Below are 22,545 nucleotides of genomic sequence, written 5' to 3'. Positions count from 1 at the left end.
TCAACAGAGAGGTTAGGGCTGGATAAGAAAATTCAAGAATCTTTTGCATAGAGATGATCACTGAACCCATGGGAGCTATTGAGATCTCCAAGTGAAGCATTATGGGAGAGAACAGAGGAAAGCTGAGGACAGAACCCTAGGGGCCACCCAAGGTTAGCACAAGAGAGACAAGATCCAAAAAAGGCTGTAGAAGATTAGAGAATGGTTCAAATATGTCACTGAGCCAACAGTCAACAAGCATTGATTAAACATTTACTATATGTCTGACATTCTCCTAAATGTGGATGTACACACAAAAATCAAAAGATAGTCCCTTCTCTCAAGGGGCTCCTATTGTTGGGGAGACAACACAAAACAGCCATTTACCAAAAACAAGTTTATACAGGCGGAAATGGAGATAAACATCAGAGGGAAGTCAGTAGAGATTTAGAGAGATTAGAAAAGTCCTCCTACAAAAAGCTAAATTTGGGGGACTTGAAGGAAGCCAGGGTGGACCGCAAATGTAAAGAAGGAGGGAGAGAATTTCAGGCATATGGGACAGCCAGTAAAAAAGCTTGTAGTAGGGTGATGGAGGATTTTGTGTGAGGAACGATAAAATACCCATTGTCATTGGTTATCAAAGTCAATGGTAGTATGGTTAAACATCTAAGAAGACTGGAAAATGATGGGGTGTGCCCAATGATGCAGGTCTTTGAATGCAAAACAGAGAAGTTCAAACTGATCCTGAAAGTAAAAGGGAAAGATTGAAGTTAGACTAATTAAATGAAATGTAGTAGGAATAGAAAAATGTTTCATGTGTCCAGAAAGTCATCTTCACAAACATAAGCCGGAACAGCTAAGTAACGGTTTATGAGCGAAAACAACGCAGAGTTTTAGTTGGCTAAAGCTTAATATGTTGAGTGTGACCAAAAAGTCCACAAACTCACATAAGGTGAATGGAGAAAGACATGATTTCCAGAATATGAGTTTTATGATAGCTCCACAGTATGTGGCCCTTGTTAGATCATTTGTGGAGTTCAAAGATTTTGTGAGAAAAGGCCCTACTGTGAGTTCCATCCAAAATATCGAGAATCAGCAATGGACTGGACTAATTCTTAAGGGGATCTTACCTGCCAAGGAGGAGGCACCCAGATTTCTCCACCTTCCTCAGATGCAATCTCTGATTTCCTCAGAAGCTTTTCATGAAGGGCCCAAGCTACAGCATACACCGCATTGTAGATGGTGTAACTGAGACCAGACATGGTCATGTCAAAAAGGAATATAGGCAAAGCCTCCAAGGAGGCATTTGGTGCACATTGCTTTAGCTGAAGCTTTATATATTCCTCCTGGCACCGGAAAGCTGACAACCAGAACTCTTTAAGTGCAATGTCCTCTGGGTCTTTATTAGGGTTGATTGACCTGAGAAAAGACTTAAAACCAGGAACTTCATTGGTCAGGTATGTAAATGTGAGAGCTCCATAGAAACTGTAATTATCAACAGAGTTGGGCCTCATGGTGATATCCCAGTGAGAAGTGGTGATCCACACCTTATATATTGGCAAAAAGAGCCATTGTGAATGTCTCAGAATCATTAATGAATCTGTATCACCATGAATCACAATCACCCTGGCTGAAGATTCCATGATCCTGGACATGAAATTCTCCTTTGATTCTTCATGTCGTCTCTCACTGACAGGGATCTTCTCTGTGAAGGATGCACAGACATCATACTTTGCCATCTCCCCTGTCACTTTCCAAAGGAATTCCTCACCTCTGAGATCATCTGTGATCACCAGACCTACCCAGGTCCATTTAAAATGTACCAGTAACTGGACAACACCTCGAGGCAAGGAGGAGTCCCTGGGAGCCATCTGGTAGAGAGAAGGAAACTGGGCCTTGTCACTCAGGATGGGATCAAAAGGGCCAAAAGTAAGCTGGACAATATGGAAACATAGGAAATGTTGAATTCTATGAATTTGGTAGTAAGAATAGAATTGTGGAAAATTAAAAACTGTCTTCAAACTGTCCTCACTCTGTGGGGATACATGTAGTTGATTTTTTTTCTTTTATTCAAAATTAATTTATTTCAAACTTATTTACTAAAACTTAAATTCACAATAAGAAAAGAAAAAAAAAAGCACTGCCATGTGCACAGTAGAATATAAGAGAGGATTCAAAATACACAGCAATAAATTTCCATTTCAAGAAATCTTGTACAATAAATACTATGCATTATGTTCAAAGTTGTTCATCTTTGCTTCTTGGAAAGTTTTCTTTTGTTCTCAGTTGTGTACTTTTTACTTTGTTCTCCCCCCCTCTTCTCCCTCCCCAAAGAAGGATACAATTATGGGCAGGTGCGTGTTTACACACTCACACACGTGTGCATGTATCTACATATAAATTAATATGCATACATACATACACACACATACAACATATATACATGTAACATATATTTGTATGCATATATATGACTGTCTCATGGCATATATATGTATATACATATGTATACTTAAATATTTATAATCATACTCATATATAGACATATATATTCATATGCATCTAAGGAAAACTGTACTATACCTATTTGTCTTCTGTTTCTCTGAGGGTGGAAAACCTCTTCCTTCATAATTCCATGTTTTTCCTTATTTTTCTAAGGCCACCAATTCAAATCTCCTAAACCACAACAGCATTCCAACATCATACTGTGTAGTTATTTCAAATAGTCTAAAACAATATTAATTGATACGCCTGACATATACTGTGCTTTCCCTAATTTTCTCTTTTTAATAAACTTATTTTAGCTTTAACTTTGTCTGAGATTACCATTAACCTCCTTTCTTTTTTTCCAAAATGAATTCTACTCTTGATCTTCATTTTATATGTGTGTGTATCTCTTGTTTCTTATCCCTCCTGACTCCTTTGCTTTACTTCTACCCACTACCTTGCCCCTTATTACTTAACACCCCTCCCCAGAATCCCTCCCTCATCTGCCAATTTCCATTGATCTAAACACCTTTCTATAATCCCCTTATCTTATGCCCCCTCCCCCTAAAAGTCTCTCCCTTATCATCTCCCCCCTCCCTATGCCCTTAGCCTTTTATTTCTTTCTTAATTTAGAAGACTTTTATTACATCATATATATATGTGTGTGTGTGTGTGTGTGTGTGTGTGTGTGTGTGTGTGTAATGTATATCTATTATTCCTTCTTTAACCAATTACAACGAGAGTAGGGTTCCAGAACCTACAGCCCTCCTCCCTCTTCTAATTCCTCTGTGTCAGCTCTTCCTCTCCCACCTCCTTTGTATATCTATTTTTCACCTTTTCCTAAATGCTTTACTTTTTAGAATCATACAATACTCAGGTCTACTCCAATCTTTCTCTTGAATTCCGCAATTACTAATAACAAACTTGGACATACATTTTACATTTCCTCATATAAAAAACAAACACTGTGTCCTGAGTCGCTTCTAATTAGCCTTTGATATTTCTCTTGGATCTTAAGTCATATGTTCTATTAAGTCCATGTTTTTTTTAAATATCATCCTGAAAGTCTGGCAATTCATTAAATATCCTTTTGTAAATTCAGGATTCTCTTTAACTTTGCTGAGTATGACATTTTGTACTGCAAGCCTGGTTCTTTTGCTCTTTAATATATAGTGTTCCAGGACCTGCAATCTTTTAATATCACCACTACTAGGTCTTGTGTCATTCTAATTATGGAAGTGTCATACTGAATTTTTGTTTCTTGTTACTCATAATATTTTCTTCTTTAGCTGGGGATTTAACTATGATATTGCTGTAGCTTTTCCTCATAGAATCTCTTTCAGGTGGTGTTTTCCATTGAGTTTCCATTGAGTTTTCCTATTTCTACTTTACCCTCTTTTTCTAAAAATTCAGGACATTTTTCTTTCATTATTTCTTGTATCAAGATTCTTTTTTATTGTAACTTTCAGGTATTTTAATTATTCTTATGCTTTCTCTTCTTGACCTGTTCTCTAGATCAGTTGTTTTTGCTTATAAGATGTTTCATATTCTCGTTTTTCATACTTAATACTTTGTCTTATTATTTCTTGTTTAATGCAGTGGATTTTAGAGTACCCTCCTTATTGCAAGGGGATTTTAACCAAGTCAAATCTCAATTTTTATCCCTCTCATTTATCCACTTGCCTAGTAAAGAAAAAGTTCTCTGATTCTTGAGTTGTGACTGATTCAGCTAGGTTTTCTCCCTTCTTCCCAAATAGACTAAGACATGTTTGTTGTTGGTCCAGAATCGGTTGTTACACTAACACTGTTAGGTTTTGCACATGGTAATTGCAATATTTTTAAGAAAATTTTTAAACAATCAGATGTTTTGTGTATGTTGCACGTTTTTGAAGCCAGAAGTATGATATCTATACATTTTTATATACAAAAGTTGTGTTTAATAATAGGCAATCAAACAGCTTCTTTTTTGACACTGGAATATAAATGTGTGTGTGTGTGTGTGTATGTATGTATACTTTGAATATGCAGTTTCTTTAAAGACACTTGGAAATAGTCATACATGTTTTAAAGTCTTAGGCTGTACGGAAATGCTGTCCTTTTGATGCTTCAAATATTATTCAATAGATTCTTATTCAGAATATGTATCTAAACATCAAATATTAAGCAAGCTGGTTGAGACAGGCATGATTCACTGTGAAATGATTAAATTCCACAATCAGTTCAACAGTTGCATGCTAGCAAGTTATATGCAAAATACATGGATTTTAGGGAACATGAGAAATGAAATTATTGCCGTAGTAGCACTGGCCATGCCAACTATTTTCCTCAGTTGCCACGTGGACAGGTATCACACTTTGACCATAGTGAATTCTAAGGGGAGTAAAATCAGAATCCATGTTATAATTCCTAGACAACATATCAAATCATGTATTTGTAGCACACCCTCATGGACCGTTTCCCTGACTCTCCCTTTAACTATCAAGTTGGTTGTATAAAGTTTGATTGCTACTAACTGCTCTCTCTGTTATCCTAAGAAACCTGGGCAGGAGCAGGAAGCTGTGAGGGTTTCTAGTTATTTGAGTCATGTGCCCCAAATGATACGTTCCTTATTATCAGCTAGACTTAATTAGCTTTCAGAAAAGCAATTTACTAAGCAGGTAAAGCAAGGATAGTTATTACAAAACCAATCTCCCTAAGCATGGATGCATTCTTCATTTACACCACAAGGTTCCTGAAGAGAATTGGCTCAAATGCAGAGAGAATACATGTGGCCAAAAGGTGAATTCCATCTCCACATTCCTGAAAGTCCTTTTCTCTCTTTGTGGAATTCTCATGAAGTTCCTCTTCAGTGTGGCTCTCTGCTAGGCTCCAAAGAATAGTGCCCCCTTTTGGCTTTTCTACCAAGCTTGGTGCTAGGTTCTGCTACTTCAGTCATATCCCTGAAACAAGATGGTGAAGGTCGGAGTCAACTGATTTGGCCTGGTTGCCTGGTGACCAAGGCTGCATTCACCTCATGTGTAGTAGACATCGTAGCCATCAATGGCTACTTCCTTGACCTCAACTATGTGGTTTATATTTTTCAATGTCATTCCACCCATGGGAAATTCAAGGGCACTGTCAAGGCCCAGAATGGGAAGCTGGTGATCAATGGAAAAGCCATTACCATCTTCTAGGAGCAGGATCCCACCAATATTAAATGGGGGGGGGGCTGCTGGAGCTGAGCATGTTGTAGGGTCCACTGGAGTCTTTACCACCATGGAAAGGGGTGGGGCTCACTTGAAGGATGGAGCCAAGTGGGTCATCATCTCTGCCCCTTCTGCTGATGCACCAATGTTCGTGATGGGAGTAAACCATGAAAAATATGATAATTCCCTTCAGATTGTCAGTAATGCCTCCTGCACTACCAACTGCTTAGCCCCCTTGGCCAAGGTCATTCATGACAACTTTGGCACTGTGGAAGGACTCATGACTACAGTCCATGCCATTACTGCTACCAACTGCTTGGCCCCTTTGGCCAAGTTCATTCATGACAACTTTGACATTGTGGAAGGACTCATGACTACAGTCCATGCCATTACTGCTACCCAGAAGAAAATAGATGGCCACTGTGGTAAGCTGTGGCATGATGGGCATGGTGCTGCCAAAAACATGATCCCTGCTTCCACTGGTGCTGCTAATGCTATAGGCAAGATTATACCTGAGCTAATGGGAAGCTTGCAGGCATGGCCTTCTGCATTCCTACTCCCAGTGTATCTGTTGTTGATCTGACCTGCCACCTGGAGAAGCCTGCCAAATATGATAATATCAAGAAAGTGATGAAGCAAGCACCCGAGGAACCCTTGAAGGGCATCTTGACCTACACAGAGGACCAGGCTGTATCCTGTGACTTTAACAGCAACACCCCTTCTTCTACTGTTGATGCTGGCACTGGTATTTCCCTCAATGACCATTTTATCAAGTTCCTTTCTTGGTATGACAGTGAGTATAGTTATAGAAACCGTATAGTAGACCTCCTGGTCTACATGGCCTCCAAGGAGCAAAGTGGAAAGCCAAGGACCTTCATCCCCAGCCAAAAAAGGGGAGCCTACATTCCTATACTGGGGATGCTGTATCCCATTCACATCCTTGTCCCAAGGCACCCCTATTGGCCTGGAGCCTAGAGTCCTGTATTTTGTACCATAAATAAAGTTACCACATTCAGTGAAAAAAAAGTAATGCCCCTGTAGTGTCCTAAAGGGCAGTTAGATGGTTCAGTGGATCAATTGCTCATCCTGGAGTTAGGAGGACTCATCCTTCTGAGTTAAAATCAGACCTCAGACCCTTCCTAGTTATGTGACCCTGGGAAAATCACTTAACCCTGTTTGTCTCAGTTCCCTCACATATATAATGAGCTAGAACAGAAATGACAAACCACTCCAGTATCTTTGCCAAGAAAACCTTGATGGTGTCACAAAGAGTCAGACACTACCAAAAAAAATGACTGAACAAGAAGAGAGTCCTCATGCTTCCTCTCTTTTGTGTGTCGCATTTCTCATTAGTGGGTCTTTCAACACCCATGGGAGAAATTAGCATCAAGTACTGCTTGATAAAGGTACTGCTCTTGTTTCCCATGTACAATGATGCTAGTAATGATTGCAACTCCAGTTCTTCTCTCACATACATACATACATATATACATTCAGCAAGAATATCTTCTGTGACTTCATTGTCATTAAGAATATAATAACTTGAACTGGCAGAGAGTCTGCAAACACAAAGTAAATGTGATGTTTTAAGACAGAGAAAGACTCAATAAAAATGTTGTGTCAAAATTACTATAATAAGATACTTTCTAATCATGGAAAACCTGCAGCTATAATTTGCCCCTATATTAACAGATTATATGACCACGTCTCGCTTTGGAGTCTCATGGGTCCAAAGGCATGAGGGAACAGAGAAGACATTTGATTCAATGTTCTTGTTCAACAGGGAAGGGATCTAGGTTTGAGGGAGTTTGTGACTTATCCAAAATGGGCAAGTAAGTCCAAGAGGTGAGATTTGAAATCACACCTCTGATTTCATACCAAATGGTCCTTCTACTGTACTATGGAATGTCATTCTATTCTATTCCTGTGGGCGGAAAATATGAGCTCGTAAATGGCATAAGTAAGTCAAATGGCTGAATTACTAGATCCAGATCATAGTATTTAATAGGACAATGTCACCCCAGACACTCACTTGTGTACCTACGTGAGGTAGTGGATAGGTTTGCCTGCCTGGAGTCAGGAGGGCTCATCTTTCAGAACTGAAATCTACCCTCAGACAGTTACTAACTGCGTGACCCTGGGCTATTCATTTAACTCTGTTTGTTTCAGTTTCCTCATCTGTAAAATGAGGTGGAAAAAGAAATGGCAAACCATGTGGTAATCTTTGCCAAGAAAACCAAAAATCGGGTCAGAAAAGGTCCAGCACAACCCAAAAGACTGAACAATAACAACCAAAATATCTTGCAAGGCAGTCTCCAGGAGAACGATCTAGAAAGTATCCTTTGTCACTGGCACTTTGAGCCCATTATCAGTGATTTTGGTAAACCCTGACGATGGTGCATGTATTCAATTTGCAAATAAGAGAAAGCTGGGAATGCTAGTCCCAACATGGACGGCACAGTGAGGAAGGCTCCAATATGGTTTTAATCAGCTAGAACTTTGTGCTAAATCTAATAAGTGAAATAAAGCAGAAATCAAAGTAAAATCTTACACTCAGATACAAAAAAAGTTAGCCTTATAAGTGCAAGAAGGCGGAGAGGGGATAAGTAAGCAACATTTTGTATGAAAAACCTAAGAGCTGTAGTGGATTACAAACTCAGTGTGTATCACCACTGTTAGAGCAGCCACAAAAGCTCAGGTTTTTAATAAGAAGCTGGATATCCCAGATGAGGGAAAACTGTCAGTCTGCATAAATCAGACGTCATCTGGAGTGCCTTTGTCTGTACCAGGAAAGAAGAATACTATTTTAAAAAGTAAACTGATAATTTGGGGATTAGATTTCCCAGGCCATCAGCTCCACTTTGGCCATTCTCCCCTCTCTGCTCTATTCCATTTCATTGGTGAATCAATTCAACTCGGCACTATCTTGATGCTCCATTCATTAGACCCTTTGTCCTATCACTGATTTTACCTGGAAAGCCCCAATCTGGAATTGCTCCCATCATTTACCAATTTGTTTCTATTTAGATACTCGTGAATGGAATAGAGGAAAATCCGGAAATTGTGCTTACTGGGTCCACTATAGATTCTTCTTTTTCTTAAACAACTCAACTGGTGTAACGACAACAACAACAACAACAACCACTCATTGCAGTAAAAACAATCCTTTTCCACTTCCCAACTGATTCCCTATCTCAATTAATAACGAGAACATTCCAAGAATTCTCAACAAATGGCCGCTAGGTGGCGCAGTGAGTTGAGCGCTGGGCCTGGACTTGGCAAGATCTGAGCTCAAGTCTGAGGCAGGTCACTTATCCTTTGGATAGCTTGGTTTTCTCATTAGCAAAAGGGGTATAAGAATAGTATCTTCCAAGTTTGTTGTGAGGCTCAAATGAAACACGATACATAATAAAAATAATATCTAACATTTGAATAGTGTTCATTATGAGCCAGGAATTGTATAAGTGTATGCTACATTGGAAATCTTAAAATACAATATAAATGCCACCCACTATTACTACTGAACTTCTTTGAATCTCTTACAGTATTCCTTCCATTCCCTTTCTTACCTGATGACAGTGACCCACAACTTCACCAAAATTAAAAAAAAACAACCCTGTCTTTTCTTAATGAGAGTTCCCTTTTCTTTTCTCCTCTTCAAGTAAAATCACTTAGATGTCTTCTCTTACTATCTCCTTCTTGTCTGTATAATAGAAAGAGGTAGAAAGGTAAACTTCTCTGAATACACCCTTGATTCCATCCCAATCCATCTTCTTAAACAGATTGCCCTCTATGTCATTCTGCTCTCTCAATCATCTGTTATCTCTCTATGTCCTGGCGGTTTCCGAGATGTTTAAATGTACGACCATGTCCCTCACCCTTCAGCCTGAATACAAGCCTCACTGGATCCTAACAATCCTGGTAGTTACTGCCCTGTACCTCTCCTGCACTCCGTGGCTTCATTTCTTGTCAAATTCATCTATACTAAACCCTTCCTCTTCCTCTCCTCTCACTTTCTGCTGAACTTTCTACAACATAGCAACCAAAGTCTTTATTTTAAATCGCTCCCTCCAAAGTCAACTATGATCCCTTCATTGTCAAATTAAATGGACTTTTTTGGAAAATCTTCATCGGGGTTGTCTTCTCTGCAGTTTTGGACAGTGTTGATCATGCTCTTCTCCTGGATAGCTTGTGTTCTCTTGGTTTTATGATGCTGTTTTCTTTTGGTTCTTCTGCTACCTGTATGACGGATTCTTCTTAGTCTCTTTTGCTACATGTGCAACATGTTTTGGAAGTGGTGAATAGAGCATTGGATCAGGAATCAGGAAGATCTGAATTTAAATCTCTCCTTAGACACTTACTGGTTGGGTGATCATGGAAAAGTCACCTAATTTCTGTGTGCTTCAATTGGGAATAAAATAGCACCTGCCTCACAAGGTTGTTGGGAGGATCAAGTGAGAAAATACTTACAAGAGTGTATAGCACAGTGCCTGGCACACAGTAGGCACTGTCTAAGTACTTAGTCCTTCCCCACTCACCCCTCCACAGAGTTAGGTAATTCTAAATCTATTTACTTTGTGTATAATTTGAAGAGTATTTCAAATAAAGGTCCATCCAACCTCTCCTAAATTGGAGTGGACTGATAAAGGTTTAGAAGGCAGCAGGCCCACTATCACCCACCTGTGGGAACTTGTAGAGCTCAAACAGGGTCCCCATCTGGACAGACAGAGCTGATGTGGCTCCTCCAATGACAGCCACAGACTTGTCCTGCCCTCTGCAGCTGAAGTTAGGGACTAGCTGACCACCTCCTGTCAACCACCGCAGGGAGCTCTCCAAGGTCCTCTCATCACTGTGGTAGGCATTGTAGACCTGGAATCCCAGAGAAATGTTGGGCAACAGAAAAGGGTCCCTGTTGATCTCCTCCACAGCAAACCTTATGGTCATGGCCTGCTGGTAGTTTTTATGCAGCCACCTGAGGGGGAAAGAGCCAGAAACCACTAACAAAGCCTGAAATGAGAATTAACTTCAGAATGAAGACAAAGGTCAAAACTAAGCATTCTAGCTCATTTTGGACTTATAGTAACAACAGCAAAAATAATAACTAACATTTATGTGGTGTTGGCACTGTGTTCAGCAACTTACAATTATCATCTCATTAAATCCCCACTTCTCAAATGGAAAACTGAGTGAAACAGAGGTTAAGTGAATTTTCCAAGGTCACACAGCCAGTAAGTCTCTGATGCTGGATTTGACTTGAGGTCTGTGCCTCTCTGTACTGCTGTCACCTTTCTGCCCTAAGCTGATTATTATCATGCCCCCTCATCCCTGAACAGCTCCCCTCCTAAAATTCCTGTGATGCTGAGGACTGTTTACTTTGAGCTCCTGGTTTGACTCTGCCTGCAAAATCCTCTCATCTGTTCAGCTACTAAACATTAAGCGTGTGTTTGACACCAGAAAATGTCAGTGACCAAGATGGTCCTTGTTTCCGGATGAGTCTGCGGCACGGCGAGGGCACAAGAAATGCCGACTTGCCCTTTGTTCGCAGTAGCAGGGGATATGTGCACATGCACAGTCGAGGAAATGTAGGAATGAATGGGGGAAACTCCATTTGAAATGAAGCCATTAGGAAAAGCTTCCTAACTATGGAAGAATAGCGATCGATCAAATCACAAGCATTTAGGAACGTTGCGCACATCTCAGGAATGGTGACAGCACTGAAAATGTGAAGGAAAGGCTTAGATAGACCCTGGTGACTGTCTGAGTGCATAGATTGTTGGGCCTGGATGGCTGAGCTCAAATCTACACTCAGTCACTTTAGCCTCAGATTGCCTCGGTTTCCTTGTCTGTAAAATAGTGAAATAGTAACACTTACCTGCCAGGGTTGCTTTGGAGACCAAATGATATAATATCTGAAATCTGTAGAGCACAGTGCCTGACATATAATAAGCACTTAATAAATGCTTATTTCCTTCCTTCCTGCTCTTAAGGAACTCATGGATATAAGTAAGAAGGGAGCAGGTACTTGGGTGGCTACTGGCTGTGAGTTAGGAATGCCCGAGTTGGAATCCAGCCTCAAATTCTTACTGTGTGACCCTGGGCAGGTCACTGAACCTGTTTCCCCCAATTTTCCTCTTCTATGAAATGGGGATGAATAATAGTACCTCTCTGATAGGGTGATTTTTAGGATCAAATGAGATAATAATTGTAAAGCACTCTGAATAGGAGAGCTATTAATAGCATGATTACCATCATCTCTAGGCAGAGGGAACTATAGCAGGAGGGATCAGAGGCAGGTTGGGAAATAGGAAGCCTTCCAAACTTGTACAAAGAACATCTATAGTCAGTCCTTGCCAATGTGACTTCATTTCAAGGCCAGGGTCTTGTGAAGGCCTCTCTTCCTCTCTCTCCATCTCTTTATCTTCCCTGTTAAGGCTGGAGAAGAGAAGGAAGCCAAAGGCACCTAAAGACTGTCACCTGCAGCCAATCTTCAACCAGAAAACCCACATCAAAGACCTCTTTGGTTTATGCCAGTATTCCCTAATAAATATACAAACTGGGGATGTCCCTCTTGGCAGCTCCCACTTTTAAGGAAAACAAGCCCAGTTTTCTGGAAGGCAGCAGTTGAGGAGAAGAGAGTCCATCAGCCTTCCCCATAATTCTTGTGTTCACATCCAAACTGCCTCTACCTGCAGGAAGAGACTCTCTTTTCTCTCATGAGAAGATGCTTGCCAGGTCCCTGAGAAGTTGAGATGCTGAGTCCACTCTTTCTATGCTTTGTTATCAGCTGTCCCCCAAACCAAAAGGCACATCTATTTCTCAAGCGTTATTGGCACTCTCAGCTGCTAATGTCGTCCATCCCATAAATAACTAGTATTCCTTTTGGTTAGAGTGTTTATATTCTCTCTACCATTAAAAAGTATGGTCCCTGAGCAACTGGCACACAGTAGGTGTTTAATAAATCCCCCTTAAATTGATATCATTTTAAGTCACTCACATTCCCTACCATGAGAATGAAACACTGTAGAATAAACTTTTTTGTCTCCATAGAAGACCACTGTTCACTAGGAAAGTTAAAAGCCACACAGATAAAAAAAGAAATGTGCTTCACAGCAGCACCATGGTCTGAAGCTACATACAGGCTACATTTCTTCCCTCTAAAACCAATCATCACCAACTCTGCCAGAGAATAATGAAAGAAAAAGACAGTAATGCCTTAAAGAATTTGAGAAATCTAAGTGATTAAGAATATAAGAGGCAGCATTAATATACTGCTTTAAGGTTGGAGAAGTGCTTTATGGGTATATGTGTTTGTGTGTGTGTGTCTGTGAGCGTGTGCGTGTAATCTCATTGGGACGTCACAACAACCCTGGGAAGTAGGTGCTATTATTATCCTCATTTTACACGACAAAGCTGAGGCACAGGCAGGTTGAATGTTTTGCCCAGGTATCACAAACCTAGTGTCTTACACACGACTGGAATTGAGGTCTTTCTGACTATATGGAATAGAATTTGTTTCCTTATTTTGGACATTTAATACAGGAATACTTAGGGAGAAGAAGGAGGGGCACAAAGTGAAATAGAGAAATACCAAGATATGAAGACAGAGAGATCCAGAGGAAGAGGTCGGAATACCAATCTGATAAGGACCATTGGCCTTTTCCCGTAATTCAGGTCCCACAACCCACCCACACAATTCCTTCCTATCTTTTAATGCATCAGCTACCTTACAGTGAAGGTCTTTGTGAAAGACTATTTGAGGGGAGATATGTCTGTGTGTGTGTATGTGTGTGTTTGTGTCCAGATATGGACTCTCCCACCCTACCCCAAAGCGCAGACTCACAGAGGCTTACGTTTCAGGCTGAATTGCTAGAAAAGGCATTTGTGTTATACTCCTTAGTATGTAACAAGAGCAGACCCAAAAGAGAACTACAGTTTCAATCTAGGAAAGAGCAGTGTCCATATAACATAATAAAGTTTTGGAAGAAAGGTCCAGTTCCATTTCCCATTGCTGCTTTGAGCTCAGAAGGAACTTGTGACATTTTAAAAGGTTTGAGGGACATAGTTTCTGGGTAACTTATTCATTGTATCATTAAGGTCAGCAGGTTATTAATAAAAGGATGGTCATCTAGCCATCTCTCTTAGAACAAAGACTCTAATAGTGGTGGGGGCGCAGTTTATACACACTTCAAAGAAGAGGTGTTCCTGAGGGATGGCGATCAACTAGGATGTGTTAACACAACAACAGGTCAGTGCTATATTAAAATAAAGGTCTTGGTGTATGTGACCTAGGTCACTCAAATCTTGGTCAAAGAGACATCAATTTCCATATCACCAGTCTTAATAATAGGGAGAATCAACCTTTCCCTAAGCCTATTTGAGCAAATAAAATGAGCAGGAATATACCCATTAGCCCATACTTGGAATTTCTTTCCTTTGTGATGAGATCTTGGCCTGAGTAAATCTCTAAGATTTCCCATGATGGTTGGATTCTGGATGAGAAAGTAGGAAAGGGGAAAAACTTTGGTCCTAATACAATAATTACTTACTGAATATAAGATAAATATTCATTTCTCACATTCCCCATTTGATTATAATTGAGAGATGAAGACTCCTCAATGAAACACTAATTGATATTACAAACACTTCATGAAGGATTCTTAAGTATAAGGCTTATGATGGGTAATAATGTGAGGGAGAAAGGGGAGAAATTGATTAACAAATTTATAAAACCAAAGGTAGCTGTCTCCTTTAGTAAGTAGACCTCACAGATAGAAGAAGCAAAAAGAAAAAACTAAACAGTAAAAAGAAAAAAGAATGTTCATTTAAGACTCAGAATTCTCATCTTATATACCTACGATTCTCAGAACATTGTCTGATGCAGTTCTCTGGCCTGGTTGTGGTGTCAGAGCAGTTTGCAGCTGATTGCCTTATTAGACTCAGGTTATTTGTAGCAATCCTCTTCTCTGCTAAAAATGTCCTACAAAATTGGTCTTCATAGAATTTTGAATTACTTTACCAATAACAGGGTCGAGTAATAAAAGTTAACTCAACCATCATGTGTCTATTATTAGAAGATCAAATTTGGAACTTTCTAGATCAGGCAATTTACAGTCTTAGGCTAGCCAACTGTCATATTGATACATCCAAGAAACTCAAATAAAAACAGGAAATTTAGAACCGAATTTTTACACTTGGCATTATTCATTCCCCCATTAGGAGGATGAGATTCCACTAAGAAATTAATAACACGACAATTTTTATAAGAAGGTGGACTCTAATACAAAAACAAATTCATTTAAAAGTTGCCATTTTAACTTCAATTGAAACAAAAGGTTTAGGGATGATATGTATGAATAAATGACATAGTCAATTTCAAAACAGTGCATATGAAGTAAGTGACGTATAAAAAACATTCTCAACGTCCAGCAACGTTCAGATGAATAACCCCTAACAAAATGGAATGCTTCTTTAAGGCATTTACAAAATAAATAAGCCATTCTTCTAAGATAAGTAATTGTGCTAATATTCCTTTCCTTAACACTGACAGTTATGATATTCACTGAATAACAGACTCATATCCTGGTTTCCCAAATCTTTTTGCATCATTTGCTCAATTATCTCCATAATATTGCGAGAAATTAAAGGACTGACATACATAGTAACACATACCTAGTAACAAATGTTAAGGGTATAGTGGTTTGGAATATAGAAAGGACTAAAAGTCTAGGTCAAATAGCTCAAATATTATGCTTGCATCTTATTGTATATGCTCTAGTATTAGTTTGGAAGATAAAGACACAATAGTGTGTTCATACTAATCATCTAATATGAATATAGAAATGTGCCATATAAGGAGAATAAGGACATAGCTATACAGTCAAGGGATAATGCTTTCCTAACTTCATGTCAATTCTGAAAAAAAAAAGTTAGGTAGAGAGTCAATTACATTAAGCCACACTTTAAGTCAGCCAGGTAGGATATTTCCAAGAGTAAATGTCTCATTGGGGAAATTGAGTCAGGAGGATTCTCCCTCAACCCATGCAAAAAGTCATTCTCCCAACCTTTATCCATGAGAACTCCACCTGCATGTAAAATCCTATAGGCTTGCTGGCAGCATGGATCACTGACTCAGTAGTTTTTCTTGATGATCATTCCTGGAGTCAGATTCAGAATAACATCAGTTAACTGTCCCATAAGGTCTTAAATAGAAAGTTCCAACAATCAGAGATTTAGGAGGATTCAGCTCTCAAGTATCACATATCCTAGATAGTAAGTATTGACTGTAATCTCTCATTGGAAACAGTAAAAAAATCATCATAAAAACATCACATCTTGAAAACTAGTATTCATGCTACGTAGATTTTTTTTATTCCTAAGTTCAAAAATTGCACAAATGATTTTCCTTTAAGATGCTTCATAACAACAACAAAGAATTAGGATGAGATGTGTAAACATAAAAATCTCAAATTGTATACAGAGAACAGATTTTATGAAACAGTTTCTATAGTAAAACATGTTCAGTTAGTAATCGTGTTCAAATGCACATAAATACAGAGTGCTGCTCTCAGAATCCCTCTAAACAATGGGAACATCTTTAAGGTGACTCTTAAGGAGTCTGCATGCATTTCTACACATGTTCTAATCCCAGTTTAACTACCTTTCCTATTTTCAGGCAAACAAAAGTAAAATCAGATTTCCCATTAGGGTGAAACAAGATAGCTCATAAGTTACTACTCTTCACTAACATAACTGACTATACTGAAATCCTATTCCTGACTTTGACCTCACCACTTATATACGATTTACATCATTGTTTCACAAGCTTGTTTACCTTTGGCTACTTACACTCATATCATTCTGAAAGAATAAAATATTTCAAGAACTGAGTCTTATACGTAAGGCAAGTTCAATTGAACTCTTGCTTAGGCCACAGAATGACAACAAATTCAAATGAAAGTAGCAAGATCTTTCCCACTTGCAGCTCATCACATCAATTCAAATGTGTAGTATCAAACTAATAACTAATAGATTCAGTACTGCAGTAACAAACTTCCACTTTGTCTACCCTGATAATAGAAATTGGCTATGAGAGCTATAAGCAGGGACATAGTCCTAACAGCATCAGAACTGGTGCTCTAGGCCTACACCACTAGAAGCCTAGCATGTAGAACCAAGTGGACTGATTTCCCTTATGGGGGAATCAGTCTAGAGGAGTCCAACCTTAGCTTTCCAAAGTCACCTCCATACCGTGTTCCCAGGGACAGATATGGACAGGTGCTCCCTAACCTTAAATGTCAGATGTTGCTTCCATTGAGTTTCTGACTGTACATGTTTCTCTTCAAGAGATCAGTTAAGGCCAGTCCAAGCACACAACAATAGTAGGAATAAAACTCAAAGAATATTTAGGATGGCCCCAAAAGAGTTTTCTCTTCAAACTATAAAGCTTCACTAATCATACTACATCTGGACAAAACTGTTATCAATATCATCAAATTATTGCAACAAATTAGCTTGCAAATAAAAATTAGTAGGCCTTCTAAAAACACACAAATTATTTTTGCAAAAAGACTTTTAACTTAAACTTTCCTTCCCAAAAGTATTTCTCTTTCTTAAAAACAGCTTAATATTTATCCTGATTTTAAAAAGAATACTCAATAAACTTTCATGAAGTAAATTAGTTGGAAACCTCAAAAATGATAGATCTCTCTCTTCTTCAACCTTAAAGCAAAAAAAAAAAAATTCTTTAAAACTGAAAGTTATCAAAGCTAAGTTGCTGTAAAATGTCTTTGAGTAACATAAATAAATCCCTAAAATATTATAACAATAAAATAAATTTCTACTCATCACAAATTCCTACATAACATCTAGTTGGAATTAAAATGTGTTTACAACATGGATTTCAGTTTTTCTAGGAAGTTAAAAAAACACACCCAATTAAATTAACCTTATCACAGTAACAAAATTTACCTGGCCTTTAAAAATTTAATTCAATATTTTTCCTTTGTCTTAAAATATATCACTAGAAATTAAGAAAAATAATTACATTCTGGCATTCTACATAGATGGCACATATGTGATAATTTACTTAAAACCCCTAGAAAATCAACACTGGCTAATAGCTGTAAACCTCCAAATTAACGTGTGTGTGTGTGTGTGTGTGTGTGTGTGTGTGTGTGTGTGTGTCCCCTTGGATGAAGCAGGCTTGAAAATCGTAGTTTGTGCAAGGATTCTCATTTACTCAGTAGGAATTCCACAACACTGGAAGCTCGTGTAGAGAGTTGATAACAATTTATGATTAGATGCTTCTCAAATCCTTCTAGGTTTACAAAGCAGAGATTTACAAGTTTTTTTGTATAATTATTCATTTTCCTTCTGAAAATACCTATCTAAACACTTTGTTAAAATAATAAATCCATATAACTTAGTTAACAGTCTCATAATTGTCATAAGTGACAACCAAATAATTTTAGGTGAACTTCCTCTTGAATAACAGTACTTCAGATTGTTGCCAACACATGGTCAGCAGGGCTGACAGAATGACCTAACAGCTTCCTAACCCATTCATTCTGCTTTTGAACAGTACAATTCTAAATCTAACAACATCTAGATTATAAGAGAAATAATTTTTCTAACAATATAGTAGATACAATTATTCACCCAATTGCACAACATAAGAAAATTTGGAAATATACTAATACCCTAAACAACATTATGGATTTAAAATTTGAAACCAACCCATTGCCAATCAGGTGACTTTGATTTATTTGAATGCGCTTTCAAATTACTTTACACAGAAAAGCACTCATCTCATCACCATAGGCATTGTATATGGATCACATCTGAAAACCCAAAGTTACCAAATATGAAGGAATTATATCTTATTAACAGAGATAATAAAAACAGTTAACATTCATATAACACTTACCCTATGCCAAGCACTTTACAATCTTGTGATCCTTACAACAACCTTGGGAGGAGGGTTTTATTATGATCTCCTCACAGAATAGTAAACTGAGGTAAATAGTACTTTCTTGCACCCATACAGCTAACATGCAGTTCCATTTTGACTCCTCCTAGCCTTCTTAAACATTGTCTATTGAATTTCAAATCAAGCTACAAAATTCTTTCTCAATCTTTCTACTTAAAACAAAGTCAAACTTCCTCCCACCCTCTCAACATGCTTAAACCATCTGAAATTGGCACTAAGGCACCCAGAGCAACTATCCATGGAGAGGAGGGGCTTGGATTCTGTGGGCTTGCTTTTGCCCACCTGCTGTGTGCAGGATACGTTCCCCACCTGTCCCCAATCCTTCTTATCTACCTTTCCTATTTTCAGGCAAGCCTTTATTTCTCTTTTAAAACATTTCCAACGCATTACTCAGACAAACCTACTTTCCTTCACATTTCAACCGCAACGCAGACTGCACATACTATTATTAAACCAATGTCTTACTAAAGCCCTACTTCCCCAAGCTGTGGAGTTAAATTTCAACCTGGGGGAATCTCTTCATTTATCTGCACATCACAAAATTCCATTCCTCTCTAGAGATAAAAGAGCTCCCAATCTCTCAGGTTCCCAAAAGGATATAGAAATCCTCATTGTCTATTCCTAGTACCAACACGGGAAGAAGTTTGTGGGATGAATCCTTTTTAAAAAATGTCAACAGAAATGGGGAGAAAATTTGTAATTCAAACTTTTGTGAAAATCAATGCTGAAAACTAAAAATATTAAATAAATTAAATAAATAAACTCTCGGAATAAAAACAGCAAAAAAAAAATTGTCAGTTAAGATTTTTTTTAGTGATTGAAAAACTTTTAGGAGACATGCAGTGGCTTATGTTCCTGTTGAAGCACAATAGTGGGGTTCTGACTATTCCCAAACCCATTAACAGATTACAAAAAGCTTGATTCCTACTTGATGCAATTTTCCAAATTAAAAAATCATGCTCTCCCTCCTCTTTGTCCTGCCTCTCTTCACCTCCTAGACTCTGTAGAAAATTAACACTTAACAATTTAGAGGTCAAAGAGGTGTATTTCTCTCAAACTCTTCACCAACATTACTAGTAAAAAAAACAGATTTTACCATGTAAATATATGTTTTAACAAATTACTGAATTGTCAAATGATTGCATTTAAGGCTATGATATAAGAGCCCTGATCATTGGCTTACAAGACAAAAAACTTGTTTTTGCAGTTTTAAACACATTGTCAGATATATGGAGGAAGGGGGGTGGGAATTCTCTAGATTTAATTTAAATATCCTAAAGTGGCTTTAAGTAGATCATTAATTAACCTCACTTGAAATGCTGGGCTTGCTCCTAAGAATCAGCCCCAGCAAGCTTCAGCCACGCACAGGCTGCTGAGTCTGAGATGTTATCACCTTGCAGGGCAAGTTAGAGACCCACTAAAGGGGGGGAGAAACAACTTGGCATTTTTGCTCAGAAATGAAGACCCCTTTGAGTCCATGTCCCAACCTAATTCCTGACAGAGTCACACTCTGCTTTTTCAGTTCCCTAACTTAACAAACTACTCTTCAAAAACCTCACACAAATGCACACAGAGACAAAGAGAACAGAGCCTTAATGACCGAGAAAAGTGAAAAGCTGAGTTTAAAAACTACTTCCTTTCCTTGCTTTAATATGTCCCTTAGTTTACTCACTTTCCCTGACAGCAAGAATCCTTTTAATACAACCCTGCCCGAAAAGGCTGAGAATAGTTCCTACCAGGGTCCTCTTGGGCAGGCTCACACACCTCAACACCTTTACTTAAAGTGTGCACACACGCACCCACCCACACACACACTCGCGCACACACACACAGAGCAGCATTAGAGATTCTTTCACAGAGTATTGGCCCAGATTTCACTATTTGAATCCCTAGTCCTGCAAACAATACGGAATATGTTGCTAGTGCTTTGGGGGTTTAATAACAATTGGTTTCATAAGCAGAATAACCAAAATACCCTGAATTTCCCAGGTGGCCCTCACTGTAAACACAGATTTTCTCTCCCTCATCCCCATATAACTTACTTCGGGGGATCTTTTTTCAAGTAGGCCCATCTGACCTGATGATCTGCCTCCCCCTGACTGGGTAAATTAGAAAAAAAGGCTGCAACACAAACACTAAAAACAGAGACATGTGTATGTTTACTCAGATAAAATTTACTTGTTAAAGGGGGACTCAGATCATAGAGTCCTAACAAAGAACTCTCCCTGTGCACTCACCTGAGGGGATCTGTCTGTTAAGAATCTAGAGTGAAAAGCTCTGATCCTTTCATGGTTAGCTACAACTGTGATGTTTCAAAAGGTTTGAGAAATATAGTTTCTGAGTCATTTAATCATTTTATTAATTAGGCCAGAAGGTTTTTAATAAAAGCATGGCCATTTTGCCCTTTCTCTTACACCAAAGACCCCTAATCGTGGTGGGGTCACAGTTTATATACCCTTTGAAGAGGAGGTGTTCCCAAGGTATGGAAATTTCCTAGGATCCATTAACACAATAACAGGTATGGGATATATTGAAATGAAGTTCTTGGGGTATATGCCCTAGGTCACTCAAATGTTGGTCATAGAGACATCAATGTCCCATATCATCTGTCTTTATAACAGGGAGAATCAACAATTTCCCAGGCCTTTCTGAGCAAACAAATGAGCAGGAATACACCCATTACCCATTACTTTTACTGTCTGATTAGATCTTGGCCTGCCTATGATTTCCCACACTGCTCCTGATCTGTTTCTGAACGAGGAAGGAGAAAAGGCAAAAAAAAAAAAAAACCTGGTCCTAATACAGTAATTAGCTTTTAAATATAAGAGAAATATTCATTTCTCAAAACATTTCTGGAGAAACAAACACCAAATGCTCACACATCACTCAACTGAAAATGAGAGCACCTCAGAAATCTCTAAATATGACAGGCGTTCCATCACCAGATTTATTATATCCCTAGAGATTCATATTTACTATAGCTGATCCCCAAACACATTTCTGTCCTCTCAAGAAATCCAACACAAATGATTCCCCCAGTTCCCAGGAACAGTTCAGGCTAGACCAGTAAGCCCTGTTACGCTTCGCTGCTCTGGAACAAAAAGACTTTTATGCATAGTGTCAGTATGGACACTGAAGGGCAGGATATGGGAGGTGGGGTAAATGGCAGAGACTCCTAGTAACCCTTATCTCTGTACTTTCCCAAGGACCTGGCCCCTGAGGAGAGAAAGAGAAGTGCAAGAGAGAAGAAACACAGAAATAGAGACAGAGACAGGCAAAGAGAGACAGAGAAATAGAGACAAAAATAGAGACATAAAGTTAACAAAACAGACAGTGAAATACACAGCAAAAAACAGAGAGACGGAGAAAGAGACACAAAGTCAAAGAGACAGAGAGAGGCAGGTACAGACACAGGGACATAGCAAGAAAGAACATTTTCTCTCTTTAGCTTTGTAAGACTGCCAAAAACAAAAGTTGGAGAGGGGAAGGTGGGGGTTAAGTGTCTGGGGCTTCCCTGTTTGCCATTTCTTTAGAAAGAAAATGCTTTTTAAAATTCACTCAGTGAAAATTTACTCCGTCATACTGATAGGCACTTACTGATAATTCCTACAGTCTTTGTTAGGCTGATTTGTAAAAAGTGCTGCTCCTGTGACATGACTGACTTTCACTGAATACAGAGAGAGAAAGCTTGCAATGACCAGGTCCCCATCTCTCCTGAGGCTGGGGCTGATTTTGTGGAAGCAGATGAGCTCGTCTGTCCTGCACACAGAAGCAGGAAGCTGCAGGAGCAGTGTCAAGAAAATGGTAGGAAGCAGCCAGAAAGTGTCCCTCTGAACATGAAGTACCATCTCCCTGAACATCAACCAAAGCCCCAAACCTGGGAGGAGCCAAGGAGCTGCCTGGCCC

General features: G+C 38.8%; 1 protein-coding gene across 1 annotated transcript in view; it reads right to left on the bottom strand.

Annotated features, from left to right (window-relative positions):
• Window positions 1-22,487, bottom strand: part of LOC118844086 (vomeronasal type-2 receptor 26-like) — a 34,535-nt gene extending 12,048 nt beyond the window's left edge. Inside the window, 3 exon segments of the mRNA XM_036751940.1 lie at window positions 1,110-1,913; window positions 10,332-10,623; window positions 22,237-22,487. Of these exon segments, the coding sequence (XP_036607835.1) occupies window positions 1,110-1,913; window positions 10,332-10,623; window positions 22,237-22,487 (1,347 nt within the window).
• Between the last annotated feature and the right edge of the window lie 58 nt (window positions 22,488-22,545).

Source organism: Trichosurus vulpecula, chromosome 1, assembly GCF_011100635.1.
Source record: "Trichosurus vulpecula isolate mTriVul1 chromosome 1, mTriVul1.pri, whole genome shotgun sequence".
Lineage (NCBI taxonomy): Eukaryota > Metazoa > Chordata > Mammalia > Diprotodontia > Phalangeridae > Trichosurus > Trichosurus vulpecula.
Note: the sequence above shows the minus strand (reverse complement) of the source record. Positions and strands in the feature narration are given on the sequence as shown.